The sequence below is a fragment of the Kogia breviceps genome, chromosome 17 (genome assembly GCF_026419965.1).
Source record: "Kogia breviceps isolate mKogBre1 chromosome 17, mKogBre1 haplotype 1, whole genome shotgun sequence".
In the NCBI taxonomy this organism is placed as follows: domain Eukaryota; kingdom Metazoa; phylum Chordata; class Mammalia; order Artiodactyla; family Physeteridae; genus Kogia; species Kogia breviceps.
This window is the reverse complement of record NC_081326.1, coordinates 12,188,871-12,209,732: the sequence shown is the minus strand read 5'-3', so window position 1 is coordinate 12,209,732 and position 20,862 is coordinate 12,188,871. Positions and strand designations below refer to the sequence as shown.

The window sequence follows — 20,862 nt, the reverse complement described above, 5'->3', positions numbered from 1 at the left end:
AGCTCACAAAACACTAGATATGAAAAAATTGGCAAAGAAAATTGGTTAACTCTAAGAAAGGCAGAAAAGGAAGAAAAAGGCAACAAGAACTTAAAACAAAAAATTGTAAGATTAAAACCACACATATTAGGTATGATAATTAATGTGAACAAGTACAATTCTCCAGCTAAAAATCAAAGTTCTTTATGGATTTTAAAAATTTAATCTCGCTGGGCTTCCCTGGTGGCGCAGTGGTTGAGAATCCGCCTGCCGATGCAGGAGACACGGGTTCGTGCCCTGGTCCGGGAAGATCCCACATGCCGCGGAGCAACTAAGCCCGTGAGCCATGGCCGCTGAGCCTGCGCGTCCAGAGCCTGTGCTCTGCAACAGGAGAGGCCACAACAGTGAGAGGCCCGCATACCGCAAAAAAAAAAAAAAAAAAAATTTAACCTCGCATTATGACGTTTGCAAGAGACACACGGGGGGGGGGGGGGAAGCATAAGAAAGAGATGGGCAAAACTGTGCCAGCTAAGCAAAAAGAAAGCATGAGTGGCAATCATATTAGGGAAAATGGAATTCAAGGTAAAGGCTATTTAAATGAGCCAAAGAATGATTTTTCTAAGGAAATTTTGTTTGAATAAAAGTTTCATTCCATTCAGAAGATGTAGTAGTTATGAGCTTATACATAACTATGTATCATCAAAATACATGTTATACATTAATATATAACATAACTATATATACATCAAAATACATATATATTTATATATAACTGATCAATAAAAACAAAATGATTCTTTAAAAGACCAATAAAATAAATTTTGCAAAATCTGATTGAGGAATTTTTTAAAATCCCACAAATGCCATTAGGACATAAAAAGGGGACAAAGCTACAGATAAAGAAAGATAGATGTCTTAAATTGTAAGACTTTTACTATATTTTATAAAAATAAGTGGATGGTTTTCTGGGAAATGTAAATAACCAAAAGCCCAGAAGAGAACCAAACACACCATAATCCACAAAAGAATTTAAAAGGTAGATATCTAACCCCCAACCACCAGAAAAAAACAAAAACAAAAACAAAAAAGGAAGAGGAGGTCTCACCTTCAAAGATTTTACGAGTATATTCTACAAAACAATCAGAAGCATAACTTCTGTGTCATTCAAATTGTCAGAGCATATTACAATGGTAAAAAAAAATCCCTAATTAATCCCATGAAGTAAGCATAATGTTGATACCAAAATCAGACAAAAGTGATTCACAAAGAACATGATACTTTAAAGTTGGAACTTTAAAAGCCTCCCTTACGAATATAGGTATAAAACTCTGAAATAAAATACTATCATATGGAATCCAGCTATTTATTTAAAAGGAGCATTTTAAAACCAAATTAAGCATTTAAAATAGCAAATAGCAAAATAGCAAAATAGCATTTAAAATGAATTAAGTGAAAAATAAAAGCAAGTTAGTATTATAGCGTTATAAAACAAATCACCGTGTGTGCGCGCATACATGTGTAAATGCAAAGAGTCTGGTGCGAATCACAGGAAACTGTTAATAATAGCTACTGGGGCAGATGGGAGGTTTGGGTTGGAAGAGAACTGGGAGAGGAACTTTATTATTTCACATCCTGTGTAATATTTTAATTTTTATAAACATGGATTCATAAACTAGCTCTGTAACTTACAAAGAAATGTAGAGTTTGATAATAGAATTGTGAAAGGTCATGCCAGGAGCTAGAGGAAAAATCTGGAGCTTCACATTTATGTCTTTCAACAGGAGGCTGAGGAGGAGGACTCTCAGGTTGTCTGTACACAGATGTTCTTCCGTAGGTGTGGTCAAGGCATAGCGATGACTACAGCAGGCGTGTTATGCTTAGGGACTCAGTCAGAGGAAGACAAATACTGTATGTTTTCACTTATATGTGGAATCTAAAAATATATATATGACAAAACAGAAGAAGACTCATAGATTCAGAGAACAAACTAGTGGTTACCAGCGGGGAGAGAAGTAGGGGAAGGGGAGAAATGGGTGAAGGGGGTTAAGAGGAACGAACCGCTAGTTAGAGAATAAGTCACCGAGGTGTAATGTACAGCACAGGGAAAACAGTCAATATTTTATAATAACTTTGGTGTGTAATCTATAAAAATATTGAATCACTATCTCGTATGCCTGAAACTAATAAGTCCATTATACTTCGAAAAGTTAAAATATATATATATAATTAAATTTTAAAATAAACTGAAAAGGCAGCTGGGAGTTTACCCCCCACTCCTGTAACAAGAACTCTGAGACCCAGACAGGTGGTAACAAGTTTGAGATAGTATTCTCTTGCTGAATTCTCTTCTCTAGGAGTATACATTCTCATTAGACGTTTAATAATAGTTTTTCAATTGATTAAATGTTTTTAACGCGGTTGCTACGGTACAGAAGGTTTAGTCGTCACATTTACAACCAGACTTGACGCTAGCATTATAGCAACATAACCTCATTTGTCCTGTAAGACAAGGGCACAAAATATCAGTATATCATGAGTGACTACATATTAATAATTACTGGGACATTAGTTATCTAGGATATCCTGCCGCCTCCGTACTACATCCTTAAACTGTACTTAAAAACATCTGTGCAGTCTTTCTCTGACAACTTTATATAGGCTGAGTCAGAAATATCTGATTTACCCTCGTCTTAATCCCAGAGGGTAACCAAGGGGTCTTAAAATGATGTCACGTAGTGGTTGAAAAAACTGATAAATTATAAAGGAAGCCTCAGTTCACTTTCTATGATACTTGTGCACAGCTAGTTTTTCTAAGTTCCAGTAGCTACTTCACTACCTGAAAATTTCCTGTTTGTGGTCCTGAATTATTGTTCGGCACTTCGAAAAAGACTAGCTATCAGATCTAGGGAGAGTGAGCTTTCTGTTTGGTAAAACAAATGGGGCATTTGGAAGGCATTTGGTTTTACATGCTGAATAAAGAGCTCTTGGGTTTTTGTTACTGGCTAGTCTACCAATATAATTTATCGGCTTACAAAAAAGTATGGCATTTCATAGGCTTTCCTAAATAGCTTTCCTTATTCTCTGCTCTTTGATAAGTAATCAAATGGTAACATTTCTCAAGTCACACCTGAAAATTTCTACAAGCTGAGATGAAGTGAACTTTTTGTGATAAAAATGACAAAGCTGGGTTTGAACAATCACTTTCAGGGTTAAATAATCCCAGGGGTGGTCCCCTTGTATCTTACACTCAGAGAGGAGGAAACAATTGCCAGGTTGAATTATCTATCATCTTAAAAAAAAAAAAAAAAAAAAATCTGCCCGTGGCTGTAAAACAACTACTGATTGCTTTCTTTGCGCTCTTGAGGAGCTGACAGGGCCCCAGATGGAGGTGTTTTTCAGCAAGCTGTCAAGTGATCCATCCCTCAAAAACAACCATATCATCCATAGGACTTGTTTCTCTTTGCCAAGAATTATATTGGTTCAGGTGGGAGAGGCCAGGATATGATGAATCCAGGAAAAACAAAGGCCAGAAATGAAAAAAAGAAAAGGTGTAATTACATTTAAATTCTGGAGGTCGTTTTTGGAGTTGTTTTACAGTGACTTGATTTTTTTCCTTTCCTTCTACTTTTTAATCCTTTCCAGAAAAGTGGGCTTTATGACATGGATAGTGAGAGGTTGCTTTGTGTGATTTTTTGAGGAAATCAAAGCTCCAAAGCCATATTGAGTAGGAGTACCTAAAACATACTAAATTATCATCAGCAAGCCAGGGGTCTTTTAATTCATAGGCCTAAGGAAGGTATAACAGGATCATTTGAAAGAATACAGCTAAAGTGACACACAGCCCTAAAGAATGAGTGTCCAACAAATCTGGAAGTCTCCCTTGGGCTCTGATGTCCTCCATATTAATCTTACCTAGCCTTCGAGACTGCTATACATCTAAGTAGTAAAACCATTGGAAAAGCATGCAAATTCTATTCTTATTCTGATACAACTTTGAGGCTGGAGAGAGAAGTTGTGACTGAACTGCTAGAGGGGTTTTTTTGTGCTTTATATATATATATATATGTGGTATTAATAAAATACTTCTTTATCTGCAGTCATTGTAAAATGCCATAGAGGATGATGAAAAATATGCATTCCCCTTGTACTTAGTTTTTCCTTACATTTCCTCTGGAAGCCAATTATTCTCAATGATCTCCTTTATACAATCTGCTAATAAATATTTAATAAGTATATACTCCATGCAAAACACGTGGAACAGTTGCGATTATTTTTTTACTATGATAAATGAGTTTCTTTTTTATGGAAGTGTAGGTGATTTACAATGTGTTAGTTTCAGGTGTACAGCACAGTGCTTCAGTTATACATATATCATTGTGATTATTATATACCAGAGCCTCATGACATAATTAGAAAATGATAATACCTGTCTGGCACCCTGGGGGAGCAGTCACCCCCACAGAGAACTCTCTGATGGAAAGCATAACACCTCCAGTCTTCTTAGGCAATTCAGAATCTATCAAGGGTGTTCAAATATTCAACTGTGGTAAAATTTTAATGGCTGTAAAAATTGATTTTAAATTTTTATCACTTTAAAAATATTGCATAAACCATAATAGAACATGAAAAAGAACACATTTGTATGTATAAATGAATCACTTTGCTGTACACCAGAAACCAACACATTGTAAATCAACTATACTTCAATAAAAAAATAAATTAAAAAAAAAAGAATAAAAAATTTTACAGCCATCAGCATCTCACAGCACACCCGCAAATAACTGGAGGCCCTCCATATACCAGTTGGGAAGCTCTGTACTTGAGAAAGAAAATGCCCCGTAGAGATGGGCTTATCTTTACTCTTCTCAATGTGGGAAGAATCCAAACCAGAAATGTTCTGCTGTGTATGGATTTCACAGGTTCTCTCATCAAAAGTCACATTATTTTTCAGCATTCAGTTAAATTTTAAAAGTTTTGGGGCTTCCGTGGTGGCACACTGGTTAAGAATCCGCCTGCCAATGCGGGGGACATGGGTTCGAGCCCTGGTCCGGGAAGATCCCACATGCCGCGGAGCAACTAAGCCCGTGCGCCACAACTACTGAGCCTGTTCTCTAGAGCCCGCGAGCCACAACTACTGAAGCCCGTGCGCCTAGAGCCCGTGCTTCGCTACAAGAGAAGCCCACACACCACCATGAAGAGCAGACCCTGCTCGCTGCAACTAGAGAAAACCCGTGTGCAGCCGTGAAGACCCAACACAGCCAAAAATAAATAAATAAATTTTTAAAATAAAATTAAAAGTAGGGTTTTTTTTTTCCCCTGTCATCAGGAGTTTTCTTTCTTGGTATCTGCTTTGAGATACCATGAACATTCTTGTCCTGTTGCCACTGTTCCTGTGGTTTTGGCCTTTCTCTGCTTTGAGTGTCAGTTTGTAATCTTCAAAAGCTGATGAAAAAATGAATAGTGTTCAGACAGAGAAGAAAAGACCAATACAATCAGAGGATAACAAGGACAGGATAAAATCCCTGCTGGCCAGTCCAAAGTTTTGCTGTTTTTCTTAAATGCAGAGGCAGTTTTTTAAAAGGTAAGAAGATAGAGATGTTTATATCTTTATTTTTGAAAGGTAAACATCACCATTGTTTTCCTTTTCTTACAGTGATAAGGTGATAAGACTTATTCCCAATACAGAAGAGGAAGCATATGCACTGAAGAACATATACCAGCAACTGAAGGTAAGCGAGTGTCCACTCACTTTTCATTATGCTCATAATATGTTTTTACAGGGTTTTGCTGACTAGAGTTGAATAATTGGACTTCATTAGTCAAGGGAAGAAAATGATAAGAGATAGCTTGAAAGTGCCTTTAAAGGATAGCTACGGTTACTCAAAATATTATATATCTGACCAATTATCTATTTACTAGTTCATTTATTTTCCATCTCCCTTAGTAGAACGTAAGCTTCATGAGAGAGCTTGTCTATTTTTGTTCATTGCTCTGTTCTCAGTGAGTGTCTTAAATATCCTAGGAGCTCAGTAAAATTTTTTTAACAAATGGATTTAGTTTGTAATTTTCCAAAGCTTCACTTCTCCTCCTTGAAATCTCCCTGCTGATCATCTAGACACTTTCCTTCTAATTAAAACTTCAAGCAGACGCGAGTTGAGGAAAAGAAAGCTAGAAATTCAAGTTAATTAATTTTGCTATGTTTCAGTGAGTCCGATAAGAGAATTTTGTTGGCAAAGGTTGAAGGGCTTTGATTATTCAATCTTTGATGAATCCTATGGTTTTTAGAGTTAGAGGGTTTCTCATCTCCCCATTACTACAATATAATTGAGTGTTAACTTCAGCTAAAAGCTTATGATGAGACGTGTTGTGATGGGCTCTTTTCCATGCCTGCCAAGAACAGAAGCATCCCATAAAGTTTGTGGTGGTTTAGCTTCATTTTAAGGGACAGCAAAGGAGACTTGGCAGGGAGGCCTCATTAACCTTCAGTGTGGGATAGACAAGCAAGTGTCCTAGGACTGCCATCAGCTCTACCTGGAGACGGTGTTAGGGGGATGACAGAGGAGGAATGACAGACTCAGTGGCTTCTGGAGATATTTATAATTATCAGACTTTTGGTCTTTTATTTTTGCTTGGATGTTTCTCTTTGACATCTTCCCTTCAGATATTGAATTTATTTGCAAATGAGGTTTTGAACTTTTATTGATTTCCTTTCTTCTTCCTCATCTGCAGCCCCTACACATGCAGTGTCCTGTTTAAGCTGGGGGGTCCCATGAGAAGGGCTCACAGTGAGGATACAGGAGCTTATTTCTCCCCCTCAGAGGAATCCCTGCTTCTGGGTACTGACACTGACCTTCCTCTGGTCACATAGATCATCAACCCCATTATAGCCCGTTCAGCCGTAATACCTGAACACTCTCTGAATAACCCACCAGGGACTCAAAAGTTACACAAAAACAAAGCAAGTTTCAAGCAGAAGTTTCTGTCTCCATTGTGTTGTAGAAATATCACTGGGAAAAAAAAAAACAACAATAGTCCCTTTACATCTTAGAGTGCAGTATTCCAAGGAACAAATATTCTGAACCAAATATTGGAAAACATGATTTGTCAAAGGACTTTTCTCCCAATTTGTGAATGTATTTTCATGGTAAGCCTTACAAAGTTATAAAAATGAAATGGCACAGTTCTGTGTGCAGTGATCACTTAACCATTATCAAAAGCAATGAGATTACATCAGTGAGAACTGTGGGGGTTACTTATAAACTCATCAGTCATTGTAGATGGAACCAAAAGATGTTGAGCATAGACAGGATGGTGGACCCTAAGGACAGCACATCTACACTGTGCCCTTTTTGTTCTTAAAAACGCTCCTGCATATTGTTTTCATTTGGTCCTTAAGGAAAGGGAATAAACTAGGGGAGGAAACAGTTTGTATGCAGAGGAGCTTAGACGATAACTGAGAGAAGAGGGGAGGGACTGGAGAGGAAAGAGGGGAGCAGAGTAAGGGGGGATGGGGAGTTAATATTCCAGTGTTGACGACGTTCTGGTGAGTCCACGTCACAATTACATCCAGCCCCTTGCAGTCACTACATGCCAATCACAGTGCAAAGTGCTTGCTATGAATTGCCTCATTTTAACGACCCTATGATTTGGGTACTATCATTACTGCTATCTTACAGTTAGAGAAACTGGGAGAGACAGACAGAGGTTAAGGAACTTGCCCCAGGTCACAGTGCAGAATTGGAACACACATCTAAGCAGTGCCAAACCCTCTAGAACCCAGGTGAGGCTACCTCTTGCCTCTAGCCTGTGTACTCTGATGGTCTTCACAGTGGAGAGGATTAAGGCCAAGTTTGCAGGGCATTGGAGCCTGGTCTCAGAATGTGATCATTATCATGCTCTTACTTACTTTATTCCTTGAGTCAGGGGTCACCAAGACCACCCCCAGGTTCAGAGCCTCACAGCTCAGCCTATAGCCCTAATCAGACCTACGATTTCTTATGCAAAAGGGTACAAGGCAAAATGAGCAAAACGAAAAGGCACGTGGCATGAAGTCCAGGAGAACCCAGGCACAAGTTTCCAAGAATCGTCTTCCAAGAGAGTCACACAGGATGTTCTTAATTCCCTCGGTAACAAGTTGTGATGACACACGTGGAGCTGGCCATAGACGTAGCGCCTGGGGATTTTATTGAGCCTAATCACGTAGCCCCCCTGCCTCACACACACCAGAATTCCAGGCTCCTGCGGGAGAGCAGGTGTTCAGCGTGAGCTGTACTCTTTGCACAAACACTTTAGGCACCGTGAAGTGCTCTTCTCGGTTAGGATGGTCGGGACCCTCCCACAATCTAAGTTCCCGTGACTGTCTTGCAGGCAGGCCGTTCTAAGTCTAGCAGATTCGGGCCTGCTATAATAACTCCTTTCTGCACAATTTCATTTCTTTCACTAAGGAAATTGTTTTATTAGGCTGAAGTTTGAGGCACTGAGCTTAACTAAATTTCTATCAATAAGCATCATGTTAACTTGAGGTCGTTTTAAATTCATATGATTTCATCACGTGATCCTCTTGCACTACAGAAAGCAGCAATTCTGGCCAGGCAGAGAAAAAAGCCTGCAGAGAAGAAAGAATATGACTGTCTGTCATCTGATGCCCTGTGGAGCTGATGGGACAGGATTGGGGCCACTGTTAACAGCTCCTTTGCTCACCCTGTGCACCGCCTCCAAGGGGAAGAGAGGAGGGTTTGCTGGGAGGCCTTGATTTGCCTCCTTTCCCTACAGCACAGTGTGGTAGACAGAATTCTAAGGTGGCCCCAGCATTTCTGCCCCATGGTGTACACCCTGCATAATCCCTCCTCTGTTAATATGATAGAATAGTCATTCTCTTGATATGTAAAGTATTATGTAGCAGGAGGGAGATTACCTGGGGTGGGCCTAACCTAATCAGGTGAGCCCCTTAAAAGCAGAGTGTTTTCTCCAGCTGTTGGCAGAGGAAGAAGTCAGAGAAGTGCTCCCCCTGGCACATAGTCAAGCTGCTATGTTGTGAACTGCCCATGGGAGCCATGTGATAAGGAAAGTGGCTGCTAGGATGTGAGAGCCTCTGCAGCTGACAGGCAGCAAGGAAATGGAGATGTCAGTCCTACAACCATAAGGAACTGAATTCTGCCACAACCATATGAGCTTGGAAGACAACCCTGAGGTCCAGATGAAACCTCAGCCCAGCTTTTACCTTGATTTTTGCTCAGTGAGATCTTAAAGAAAAAATCCAGCCAGCTGTGTCTGGACTTCTGACCTACAGAACTGTAAGATGATAAATGGCTATTATTTTAAGCTGAGTTTGTGGTAATTTGTTCTGCAGCAATAGAAACGAGTATGCACGGTAAGATAGAATTCCTACATGTTGGCCTTTGATGGCTCTTGGTTTAATAGCATATATGAATGCTTTAAGTTACTTTTTCTGATTTCACTGACTGTAACCAAGCATTTATGGAAAAGTGAAAAGCAATTGGAATATATGCTTAGGCTAAATTCACAGTGCCTTATCTGAAACCTGAACAAATGCAAAGTGTATGTGCATTGTTGAATGGAATCTAAGACGGTATGGTCAGAGCATAGCTAATTAGACAGAGAACTGCTGTTACAAAGCTGGTTACTTTCCTAATTAAATTTTATGCTTTTGCTGAAGAATTAAAACAAAGTTAAACAGAAAACCATGCCTCCAGAGAACAGGATTGAGAAAGCACCAACCAATTAAACTGTTAATTAAGAACATAACCATGATTTAAATAAAGTTATGATGGAAAGGGGATAGTTTGCAGGTGAGTAAAATTAAAGTCCGAACACCATGTTCTGCCTAGATTTCTTCACAGATTCTTTGTGCTCTGAAGGAATAGAAATGGCTTTATGTAAAATCACAGACAAAGTTTCTCTTAAGAGAATTGACACAGCCTTGTTGAAAGAAAAATTAATGATGTTTGTTTCCAGTTTTCTCATCAGAGATCTGTAGGATAAAAAACTGTCCTGTATCCAAAAGTTTATCGTTTTTTCAAACTAAAACATAGCCTCAAAAATATTAGTTTTCTTGATATCTTTGAGTGAATTATCTACTCATAAATTTCCATGGGAAAAAACTGCACTTCTTATGAGGAAGGCTTCATCCTTTCTCCTTTGCTTGTTTGTGAACTTGGCTGCTGCCTATCCCAGGTGTGACCTCTCTCCTCAGTATCGTGCTATAGTTGAATGCTCTTTTCTCTAATCTTCCTTGGTACCCGCCCAAGTCATGCAGCTGGACCTATAGGAGCTCCAGAACACCTGTGGTGCCTAGGAGCTTACAAGCTCAAACATCCAACTGAATGGTGGAATATACTGGGAAACTTGTGAGAAGATGGACGATAGAATTCTTGCTATGCGAGTTATTTGTTCCTAGTTTCATTAGAAACCAATTGTGCCATTAGAGGAGATCTTAAGCATGGCTGTGAATTGCAGAATTCTAAGATGGCCTTCAGGATTCTTAGTCCTGGTATATACACACCTTCTCCCAGCTGTTCCAGCAAACACTAATCTAGGTACTGCTTTAAAAGAATTTTGCAAATGTAAGTAAGGTACCAAATCAGTTGATCTTAAAATAGGGGGATTATCCAGGTGGGCATGACCTAATCAGGTGAGCACTTTAAAAATAGAGTGTTTTCCCCACATGACTGCAAAAGAAGAAATAGAAAGATGGACTCCTGCTGGCCTGGAGGAAATCAAACATCCAAGCTGAGAGCTGCCATGTAACAAGAAACTGCAGGAGGACTCTAGTTATTGACAGTTGCCCCCAGTTGACTAGAAGAAAACAGAGACCTCAGTCCTACAACTACAGTGAAATTTTACCAGCAACCATTGAGAATGTAAGAGAACCCTGAGCCCCAGATGAGACCGAAGCCTAAGCTGACACCTTAATTTCAGCCCTGTGACACCCTAAGCAGAAAATCAAGCCACTTTTGACCTACAGAAATGGTAAGGTAAGAATTGAGCTGCTAACTTTGTGGTAACTTAGCAATAAAACTCTAATAAAGTGGCCTCAAGCAGCCACTTGTGAGCTAGCTGATGATACACAGAACCAATATGAATGATATTGAAAGATAAAAGTAAAGAAGAGACCAAAACTTTAATCCGTCAAAATGTTTGGGGCCGGAAATTGCATTTACTTTTTTTGGGTTAAAGGCTTTGTAAAGTAATGAAGCAACATTGCTTTTGCTTTCTCTGGCATGATTTTTGAAAGTAAGAAAGCTCCTATAATCCAGACAGATGTCCAAATGCAGTTGTGGATTAAATGTCAGGAATACAAATTTCAGAAGTGGTATACAGTTTTCTCCCTCTGTGCGGCTATTGGTAATTAGTAAACTCAATAACAAAAACATATTAAGAGAAACAATACAATCTGTGGGAAAGACAGGAATACATTGGAAACATTTTTTCAAAAGTAAAAAAAAAAACAAAACCCTACAGTACTCTTATTATGATTACCCCAGATCCTTTCTTTAATTTAGTCAAATCTGTTGACAAAATGACCTTGGACTAATACCAGCATATTTTTTAATAGATATTTATTGGAGTATAATTGCTTCACAATACTGTGTTAGTTTCTCTTGCTCAACAAAGCGAATCAGACATATGCATACACATGTCCCCATATCCCCTCCCTCTTGAGCCTCCCTCCCATCCTCCCTATCCCACCCCTCTAGGTCACTGCAAAGCACGGAGCTGATCTCCCTGTGCTATGCTGCTGCTTCCCACTAGCTGTCTGTTTTACATTTGGTAGCGTATATATGTCGATGCTACTCTCACTTCCCCCCAGCTTCCCCCTCCCACCTCAAGTCCTCAAGTCCATTCTCTATGTCTACGTCTTTATTCCTGCCCTGTAACTAGGTTCATCAGTACCTTTTAAGATTCCACATATATGCGTTAATATACTATATTTGCTTTTCTCTTTCTGACTTACTTCACTCTGTATGACAGACTCTAGGTCCACTGTACTTTAAGTTGACCGTGTTTCCTTTCTGTTTACAAGATGTCTCAGTTTTGATGTTTAAACAACCTGTTTTGAGATGAGTTTTTAAACTTTAAAAGTATTGGGTTGGCCAAAAATTTCGTTCAGGGTTCTCTGTAAGGTGTTACGGAGAAACCCAGATGAACTTTTTGGTCAACCTAATAGTTGCTTTTATTGGATGATAGTAATTGCTGTTCCTAAAGTGCTTGAAACTGGACAGTTTGAGAGGTCAGGTCCAACCAGTCTCCCATAGAAGGTGATCTCAACTGGGCTCATTCATGCATCTGCCATCACTCTCACGTCTAGTGGTTGGCTCTGGGCTGGAATGACAGGACAGCTGGCCCATGTGTCTCTTATGGTCTAGCTGGCTAGTCTGGGGGTCACAGGGATCCAAGAGGAAACTTACAAAGCTCCTTGAACCCAAGCTTGAAACTCAGATATACTTCTTTTTTGTTTGTTTCATATAATTTTTTAAAATTTGGGTATAGTTATTTTACATTGTTGCGTTAGTTTCTACTGTACAGCGAAGTGAAATAGAGTTCCCTGTGCTATACAGCAGGTTCTCATTCGTTATCTATTTTATACATATTAGTGTATATTTGTTCATCTCAATCTTCCACTTCATCCCACCCCCCCTTTCCCCCCTGGGTGTCCATACATTTGTTCTCTGCATCTGTGTCTCTATTTCTGCCTTGCAAACCAGTTCTTCTGTGACATTTTTCTAGATTCCACAAATATGTGTTAATATATGATATTTGTTTTTCTCTTTCTGACTTCACTGTGTGACAGTCTCTAGGACCATCCACATCTCTACAAATGACCCAATTTGGTTCCTTTTTATGGCTAATATTCCACTGTATATGTGTACCACATCTTTATTCATTCGTCTGTCGATGGACACGTAGGTTGCTTCCATGACCTGGCTATTGTAAATAGAGCTGCAATGAACATTGGGGTGAATGTGTCTTTTTGAATTATGGTTTTCTCTGAGTATATGCTCAGTAGTGGGATTGCTGGGTCATATGGTAGTTCTATTTTTAGTTTTTTAAGGAACCTCCATACTGTTCTCCATAGTGGCTATATCAATTTACATTCCCACCAGCAGTGCAAGAGGGTTCCCTTTTCTCCACACCCTCTCCAGCATTTGTTGTTTGTAGATTTTCTGATGATGCCCTTTCTAACTGATGTGAGGTGATACCTCATTGTAGTTTTGATTTGCATTTCTCTAATAATTAGTGATGTTGAGCATCTTTTCATGTGCCTCTTGGCCATCTGTATGTCTTCTTTGGAGAAATGTCTATTTAGGTCTTCCACCCATTTTTGGATTGGGTTGTTTGTTTTTTTGATATTGAGCTGCCTGAGCTGTTTGTATATTTTGGAGATTAATCCTTTGTCCATTGATTCATTTGCAAATATTTTCTCCCATTCTGAGGGTTGCCTTTTCATCTTGTTTATGGTTTCTTTTGCTGTGCAAAAGTTTTAAGTTTCATTAGGTCCCATTTGCTTATTTTTGTTTATATTTCCATTACTCTAGGAGGTGGGTCAGAAAAGATCTTGCTGTGATTTATGTCCAAGAGTGTTCTTCCTGTGTTTTCCTCTAAGAGTTTGATAGTGTCCGGCCTTCCATTCAGGTCTTTAATCCACTTTGAGTTTATTTTTGTGTATGCTGTTAGGGAGTGTTCTAATTTCATTCTTTTACATGTAGCTGTCCAGCTTTCCCAGCAGCACTTAGTGAAGAAACTCAGATATACTTCTACCACATTCCACCAGACAGAGGAAGTCAGAGGGCCGGCCCAGATTCAAGGACTGGGAAAACAGACTCCAGTTCTTGATGAAATGATTGCAAGGTGTGAATGCAGACATGAGAAAAATTTATGATCATTTTTATAACCCACCCCACCCACATATCCTTTCCAGTCTGTCAATAAATCCGAGGTGAAAGATGGCAGCTACCTACCTCGCCTGTATTCTCACTGCCATTGCCTTAGTTCTGACCCTGATTGCCTTTATCCTGATTTGCACTCATCACCCAAACTGCCTTTCCATCACCTCATGTATGACTCCTACCTATTTTCCATACTGTAGTCAAGGTGATCTTTCTGAAATGAAAAACTGACCACGTCACATCTCTCCTTAAAACCTTGTAAGTTTCCCCCCCACCCATTGTCAACAGTAGTATCTCCAGCCCAGGCTGCACATCGAATCATCTCGGAAGCTGATATCTGGTCCCCCTGCCAGAGATTCTGACTCAGTTGCGTGGGTAGGGCTTGATTATTAGTTATCTTTTTAAAAGCTCTCTAGGTGAATCCATAGGTAGAAAGGGGAATCAACCACTGGCCAAGGGTATAGACTTCAGACTCTTTGGCGTGACACATGGAGCCCTTGAAAACCACACCCTGCCTGTCTCTCAGACATTTCTCAGCATCCATCACTATCCTTGGCTCAGTGTTCTTCACCCTCGCTGTACTGACCTGATTATAGTTTCTCTCTGAAGGGTCTTTTCTCAAGCTGTTCCTCTTGTCTGGAATGCTCTTCTCCTCTTTGCCCTGCTTGTAAACACCACTCACCTTTGAAGACTCCGCTAAAGCATGGATTGTCCTTGAATTCTTTGACCCTCACTGAAGTCTACAGACAGTATATCCTGGCATCCTTGGCACTTCGTACTTACAGCATCTTTCCTCCCCCAACCCATCCCCAGTGGAATGAGTTTCTTACAGATCTGCAATTGAGCGGATCCCTGAATTTCATACAGTGACTAGGGAGGCATTGGTGGGAGAGAAAAGAGCGAGTCTTCAGCTGGTGCTAAAAGAGCTTTATGTGCACAGTCAGGCACTCACTCCCAGGAACACAGCCCAGACAAGACGTGGAAAAGACCATTATTCCTTCCTGACCCACCCATCGGTTTTCACTTCTTTTCCTGTTCTTTGTAACTCACCCTTTGTATTTATTCTTGTGATTTCACCTGGAAAACTAACAAGAACTGGAGGGCATGATTTTCGCTTTGTCAAATGCGAATCTCACTCCACTTTTAAAAGACGTGAACGTGTGATCGAGGATATGGGAATAGATGAAGTTCTTTTTCAAGAGAAGAGATGAGGCTTCTTGATGACTGAGAGGTTTCCTATCCAGTGTACAGACTATACTTTGGTGCCATTTCTTGGACCCATGAACGTAGAGCAGCCCGTTCATCAGCCACAGTCACAGAGTTTGCTTGATTTTTAAAAGTTTCCTGTTTCCTACCATATTTTTTTTTCTCTAGCTACATAAACGTGGAGTGATTTTCCCTGCCTTACTTTGTTTTAGAGGTCCTTGGTGAGAAGGATGACAACTGTTTTAGAGAAATGGGCACCAGCATGTAAATAAGTGCCAGTGACTTAATTGACTATCACCATCCAAACACATATATTAAATATTTAGCCATGTGAGTCTTGGACAGGTCAAATGTGAAAAGCAGCTAGCATGGTGATCATTGAGAGTATAACCCCTGGAGGTATACTTCCTAGGATCATAGCCAGACTCTTTCATGTCGTATGAGTGTCAGCAAATTACCTAACTTCTCTGCGCCTCCACTTCCTAATCTGTAATGCAGGGAAATTCAGAAAGAGTTGATTGCCCCACATTTGGGTTAAGCTATAGCTGGAACATATGTTTCTCTGCACAGCAGCTATTTGTTGACATGCTGTGTCTCCCTCGGCAGCGTGAGAACCTTCCGGGGGCAAAGACTGCTTACCATTCTTCTTCAGGTGGGTTCAGTGTCTGACTCTCCCTGGTGCCTGGACGTAGTAGGTACTCAACAAACCTTGAAGGAACGAGCAGATTTAATTCATTCATTCATCTACTTGCCTATAATTATAATACAAGCCACTCGAACTTGGATTCTAATCAAGAACATATGTATGTCTGAATACATTTTAAACAGGATCCAAAAAATGAAAATAGAGGTAGAAATGAGAATTACTGTAGAATGGTGGGTTAAGGGAGTATCAAGGAATAGGCAAAGGTTTAAGGTATAGGAAATTATCTGTCTCTTTAATTACAAAGGAAGTTTGACGCAGGAAGTGCAATTTCTGAAAAAGCTTGATGTAAGTTTCTCGAGAGAATCATCTCTAAGTTCTGCCATTTTCTGCTAGAGCCTCAGGTAACTTTAGGATTTTGCCTTTGAGTATTGACTAACTCAATGAATACAATAATGCTAATTGCCAGAAATATTTCAATTTGAAAATCAGAGCTCAGGTGTTTAGGAATCAATTTGTTGTTTTCTAAAATCAAAACTGTCTATATCTCTTTAGGCGTTTGACGTCCTTGATTAACAAATCCGTTCCTTTCTTATAACCTAAAACCAGTTATTAGGGATGCCTATGTGGCCGTTCTCTATGCCCTAAAAACAAAATTCAGAGCAGCTTTTGCATATTCATCAGCCACCAGCACAAAGACTTGACTTGATTAAAGACATTTCCTGTTTTCTACCGTTTTGTTTTAATAGCTGCGTAACTGTGGAGTGATTAAAATTCCCACTGTCCCACAAATGCATCTCTTAGATCTTTTCCTGATAATTGCATTTGCTTTGAGGCTATCTGATCATGAGTGCTCTTCTGTTCTCTCACATTTTAGTCACACTTTGAAAGTGGACTGTGATCTGGGCTAAGAATCAGCCTCATACTCTTGAGAAAGAAGAAAGTACAGAGAGCATGATCATAATCTCGCAGGGAAAAGGTACCGACCCGGTGCAGGGGCTGGTGGTCTTTAAGAGGTCACACCACGAGTCTTGTTTGTTTGTTCACTCTTTAGAGACAGGATGTGGGGATCACAGGCAAAAGACGCCTCCACGGTGGTAGACTAGGCTGAGCCTGGTGGTGATAAGATGAGGAGGCAAGCCCCAGGCTCGGGCTCGCAGGCAAGGCGTGAGTAGATGGAAGGATAAACAGGGAAAGGGCAGGGTGTATTCTTCTCTCATTCAGTCGTCCCGCTCCTCCTTGCCCTAAAACCCTGGCCACCATATCGGGAGCCTGGCCTAGCGTAGACAGCCCATTCGTTTAGTCAGCAAGATCAGTTACCAGGCAGAAACCACACCAGTAATTCGAACAGGAAAATTTTTATATAAAGTAGTATTAACTAGTAAATGGTGACTGACTACTAAAAGGCACAGGAGAGAAAACACAAGTGCAGAGAGCAACTACTACCCCTGGGATGAGAAAGAAGACACAGGAAGGGACTAAGAACTTGACAGAGCCTTTTGCACCACTCCCCATCCCAAGGCTGAGATTCAGGTCTCCTTGGAGTCCGTAGCTCACTGAGTGGTGGGGAAATTAACCAGGGTGCCTGCAGGCCAGAGCTAGTCTAGAGGTGGCTGTTTGCTGGGGTGTCGGAAAAACTTTCCAGAGGACAAGTGCGACTGGGACTCACATGTGCCACCAAAAAGCCGTGTCATGGGAGGGAAGAAAGCACATGGGAACCAGAAGAAGCCCCTTCCTCTGCTGTATCTCACTCTCTACAGCCCTCTCTTGACAACGCCTAACGCTGACCAGCTATCAAAGGAGAAATGTTTATGGGGCATAGCTCGAGCATCACAAAGCAGGACAGAGAGGGTGGATTTGCAGTTGAAAGGCAGTATATATATATATATATATTATATATATCATATATAATTTATATATGATATATAAAAAAAATATATATGTATATATATATATATATATTTTTTTTTTTTGCGGTACGCGGGCCTCTCACTGCCGTGGCCTCTCCCGTTGCAGAGCACAGGCTCCGGACGTGCAGGCTCAGCAGCTGTGGCTCACGGGCCCAGCTAAGAGACTAGAGGGAAATAGTGACTGGGAGTATGGTATTTTATGGTATTTCTATTTTAGCAAACCTAAATCTACATATCACAGAGCTTCTTGTTTATCAGATGTATTTCAAAAAAAATATTGGGCCAAGCAATTTAGAGACGATAAAGGAAACACAGCTTTGATTTTGTCATAACAATCTCTTGGGGTCACCCGATCCCTCGCAGGAGCATTGGAGCGCTTACTGGTCGAGAGATCAGTTGATCAAAGTTCATCAAGATAAATGATATATACTAAAGGTTGACTTTCGTAGGACCTAAGATACTGCCTAGAATAATTTATTCCTTATACAAATAAGATCTACATCATACAACCATAAGTAGATTCAGTCTCAAATAAGGAATGTAAGAAACATGAGCCATAAAAGCTCATTCTCTGACCAGTAATATTTAGCCTCTTTTTCTTCATCAGACCTGTGAATTGCGGTCTCTACAAAATGTCCAGGAAGCCAGAAGATGGCATCTATGGATAAGGAGAGAGCAGTTACTTGAGGGTTATAATCAGCATTCCAGATCTCTTTAATTAAGTAGTAGAAGGTTCAGAAACACAGAAATTAAAGTTATCTTAAGGACAAATGCAGAGCAATGCTTGCAAAGTTTTAAACTATAAGCCACACAGAAGGGAAAAATCGAAGACCATAGTGAAATGTGAGTTCATCATGAACAAGCAGTGTAGAGTTACGCATCTATAAGTTGGTGTGCCTTCAGTATGCGAGGACTCTGAGCTTTTACAGGTTCCTGGAGGGGACTTTGTATGACGGTCCATTAGTTGTGCAACAAAATTGTCTTCTCTTCTTCCTGGGCACTGTATTTCCAACCTCCCCTTGCAGTTAGGTGTGGCCATGTGACTGGAATGTACACAAAAGTGATGTAGGCCATTTCTGGGCCAAGAGTTTAGAAGGGAAGCCTTCCCTCCATGCCTTCTTTCTTTTGCTGCCTGAAGGACAGTAATAACAGGCCCCAAAAGGAGGGAAGAGCCGTGACATGGAAAATTTCTGGATCCCTGAATTACTACATAGAGGAAAGCTGCCTACCCTCAAGGAATACCCACTTTTGTTATGTGAACAAGGAATAAACTTCTCTTGTATTTGGGTCATTTTTTTGTGTTTAGCACTGTAGGGAAGGAAAACTAATTTTCCCTCTACCCTCTGTGTTCTTAGCTGAGACCCCTGTAATAAAAAGCAGTAACAAAAGAAAAACAAATAGAAATCTATTAACAGGTATACTTCATGTATACCTGGGAGAGACCCATGGGAAATTGAGTAACTCCCCAAGGTGACTTAGAATTCAGACTTAAATACCATGCTAATAGAGAAAAAAGAGGGGATATAGGCCTCTTAGGGGAGAGTAAATGATTTTTAGGAAAAATGAATGGGCCCTTAGAAGGATAGACGGGAGGTATAATAGTTTGTGACGAAGTTTGGCTGGCTGTAGTATCAATTTCTAGTCTCTTCTCCTGTGATAAGAATCAATTTTCCCTGGTTGATGAGACTCCTAGGGAGGGGAGTTACGTCAATTGACAGGAGTGTTTTTTAGAGGATGTGTTTTTAGGCAGATAAGGAGAGTAAAGAGAAAAGCCTCTCCCTGCATTTGCTGTTTTTCAAGGGCCTACAGCTTAAAATAATCAATATACCAAAGCAGCATATTTGGAGGTGGCATGTCCTAAACTACTGCACTCATATTTTGGGGCGGCATATTCTGGCCTTCAGCATCATCACAGCTAATACTGAAGATGGCACATCAGAGTACTGTCTTAACAAGAACAAAAATATATGGCATTAGCTTAGCAGCTGGGCAGTAGGTGGAAGGAGTGTAGACATCACAATCTGGAAAGAAAAAGACCAATGTTATGTGATAACATTTGGTAAAACTATCAGCTGAACTTGGAAGGCAAAGAAAGTGCTTAATGATCCTATAGCTCTAAGGAAAGTAGTTGCAAATAACCCAGAAAGTGCTTAATGATCCTATAGCTCTAAGGAAAGTAGTTGCAAATACCCAGAATATTAGCACGTGTTGGTTCTTCTCGCTGTTTATAGAAAGGTATCACAAGAAGGAGCTGAGTTCAGGCAGGAATTGACCAGTTTACAAGCAGAAATGAAAAGGAATTGGGGTATAAAAAGGCAGGGAAAATCAAACTGCTTCTAGATCCTAAACAGAAGAAAAAAAGACTGAAAAAGGTTTTCTGCCTAAAAGGTCCATTAAGATTTCTCAGGTTTGCAAAGTGGCTTAGATTAAGTGAGTTCCTTTTCTACCTTTCCACTCCAGCCTACTGTTTCCAATGCCCTCAAAAGTGGCTTCCATTCCAATCAATTAATTTTTTTAATACAACAAAAACCACAATTACAATAGTAACATCAAAGATCACTGATCACAGACCATCATAACAAATAATAATGAAAAAGGATGAAATACTGCAAGAATTACCAAAATGTCACACAGAGACACAAAGTGAGCAAATGCTGTTGGGAAAATGGCACCGATAGACTTGCTCAACGCAGAGTTACCACAACCTTTAATTTGTAAAAAATGCAATCACTGAAGCGCAATAAAACAAGGTGTGCCTGTAGCTAATTTCTCAATAGAAGCCAGAAGTCAGTGGAATGACAAATTTAATTGAAAAATAATAACTACAACAATAAATGCTATCATATTGACAAAACTAAAACAACTTAATAACAAGTTTGATGTCTTTCATTCAGGGGAAAACAAGGCATGGATTAGAAGAATACATTGCCTCACAGTCAGTAGAGTGCTCTGCCCAGTTATTTTGGATAAAAGCAAATGTTATAGTGTTAGAAAAGGCAGTTGCTTCATTTGTGACTATTTTCTCCCATTCTGAGGGTTGTCTCTTGGTCTTGTTTACGGTATCCTTTGCTGTGCAAAAGCTTTTAAGTCTCATTAGGTCCCATTTGTTTATTTTTGGTTTTATTTCCATTTCTCTAGGAGGTGGGTCAAAAAGGATCTTGCTGTGATTGATGTCAGAGAGTGTTGTGCCTATGCTTTCCTCTAAGAGTTTGATAGT

General features: G+C 40.0%; 1 protein-coding gene across 1 annotated transcript in view; it reads left to right on the top strand.

Annotated features, from left to right (window-relative positions):
- The window catches only part of CPA6 (carboxypeptidase A6), a 227,216-nt gene that overhangs the window by 101,063 nt on the left and 105,291 nt on the right, over window positions 1-20,862 (top strand). The window contains exon 2 of the mRNA XM_059042623.2: window positions 5,633-5,708. Within this exon, the coding sequence (XP_058898606.1) occupies window positions 5,633-5,708 (76 nt within the window). The remainder of the gene's footprint in view (window positions 1-5,632; window positions 5,709-20,862) is intronic.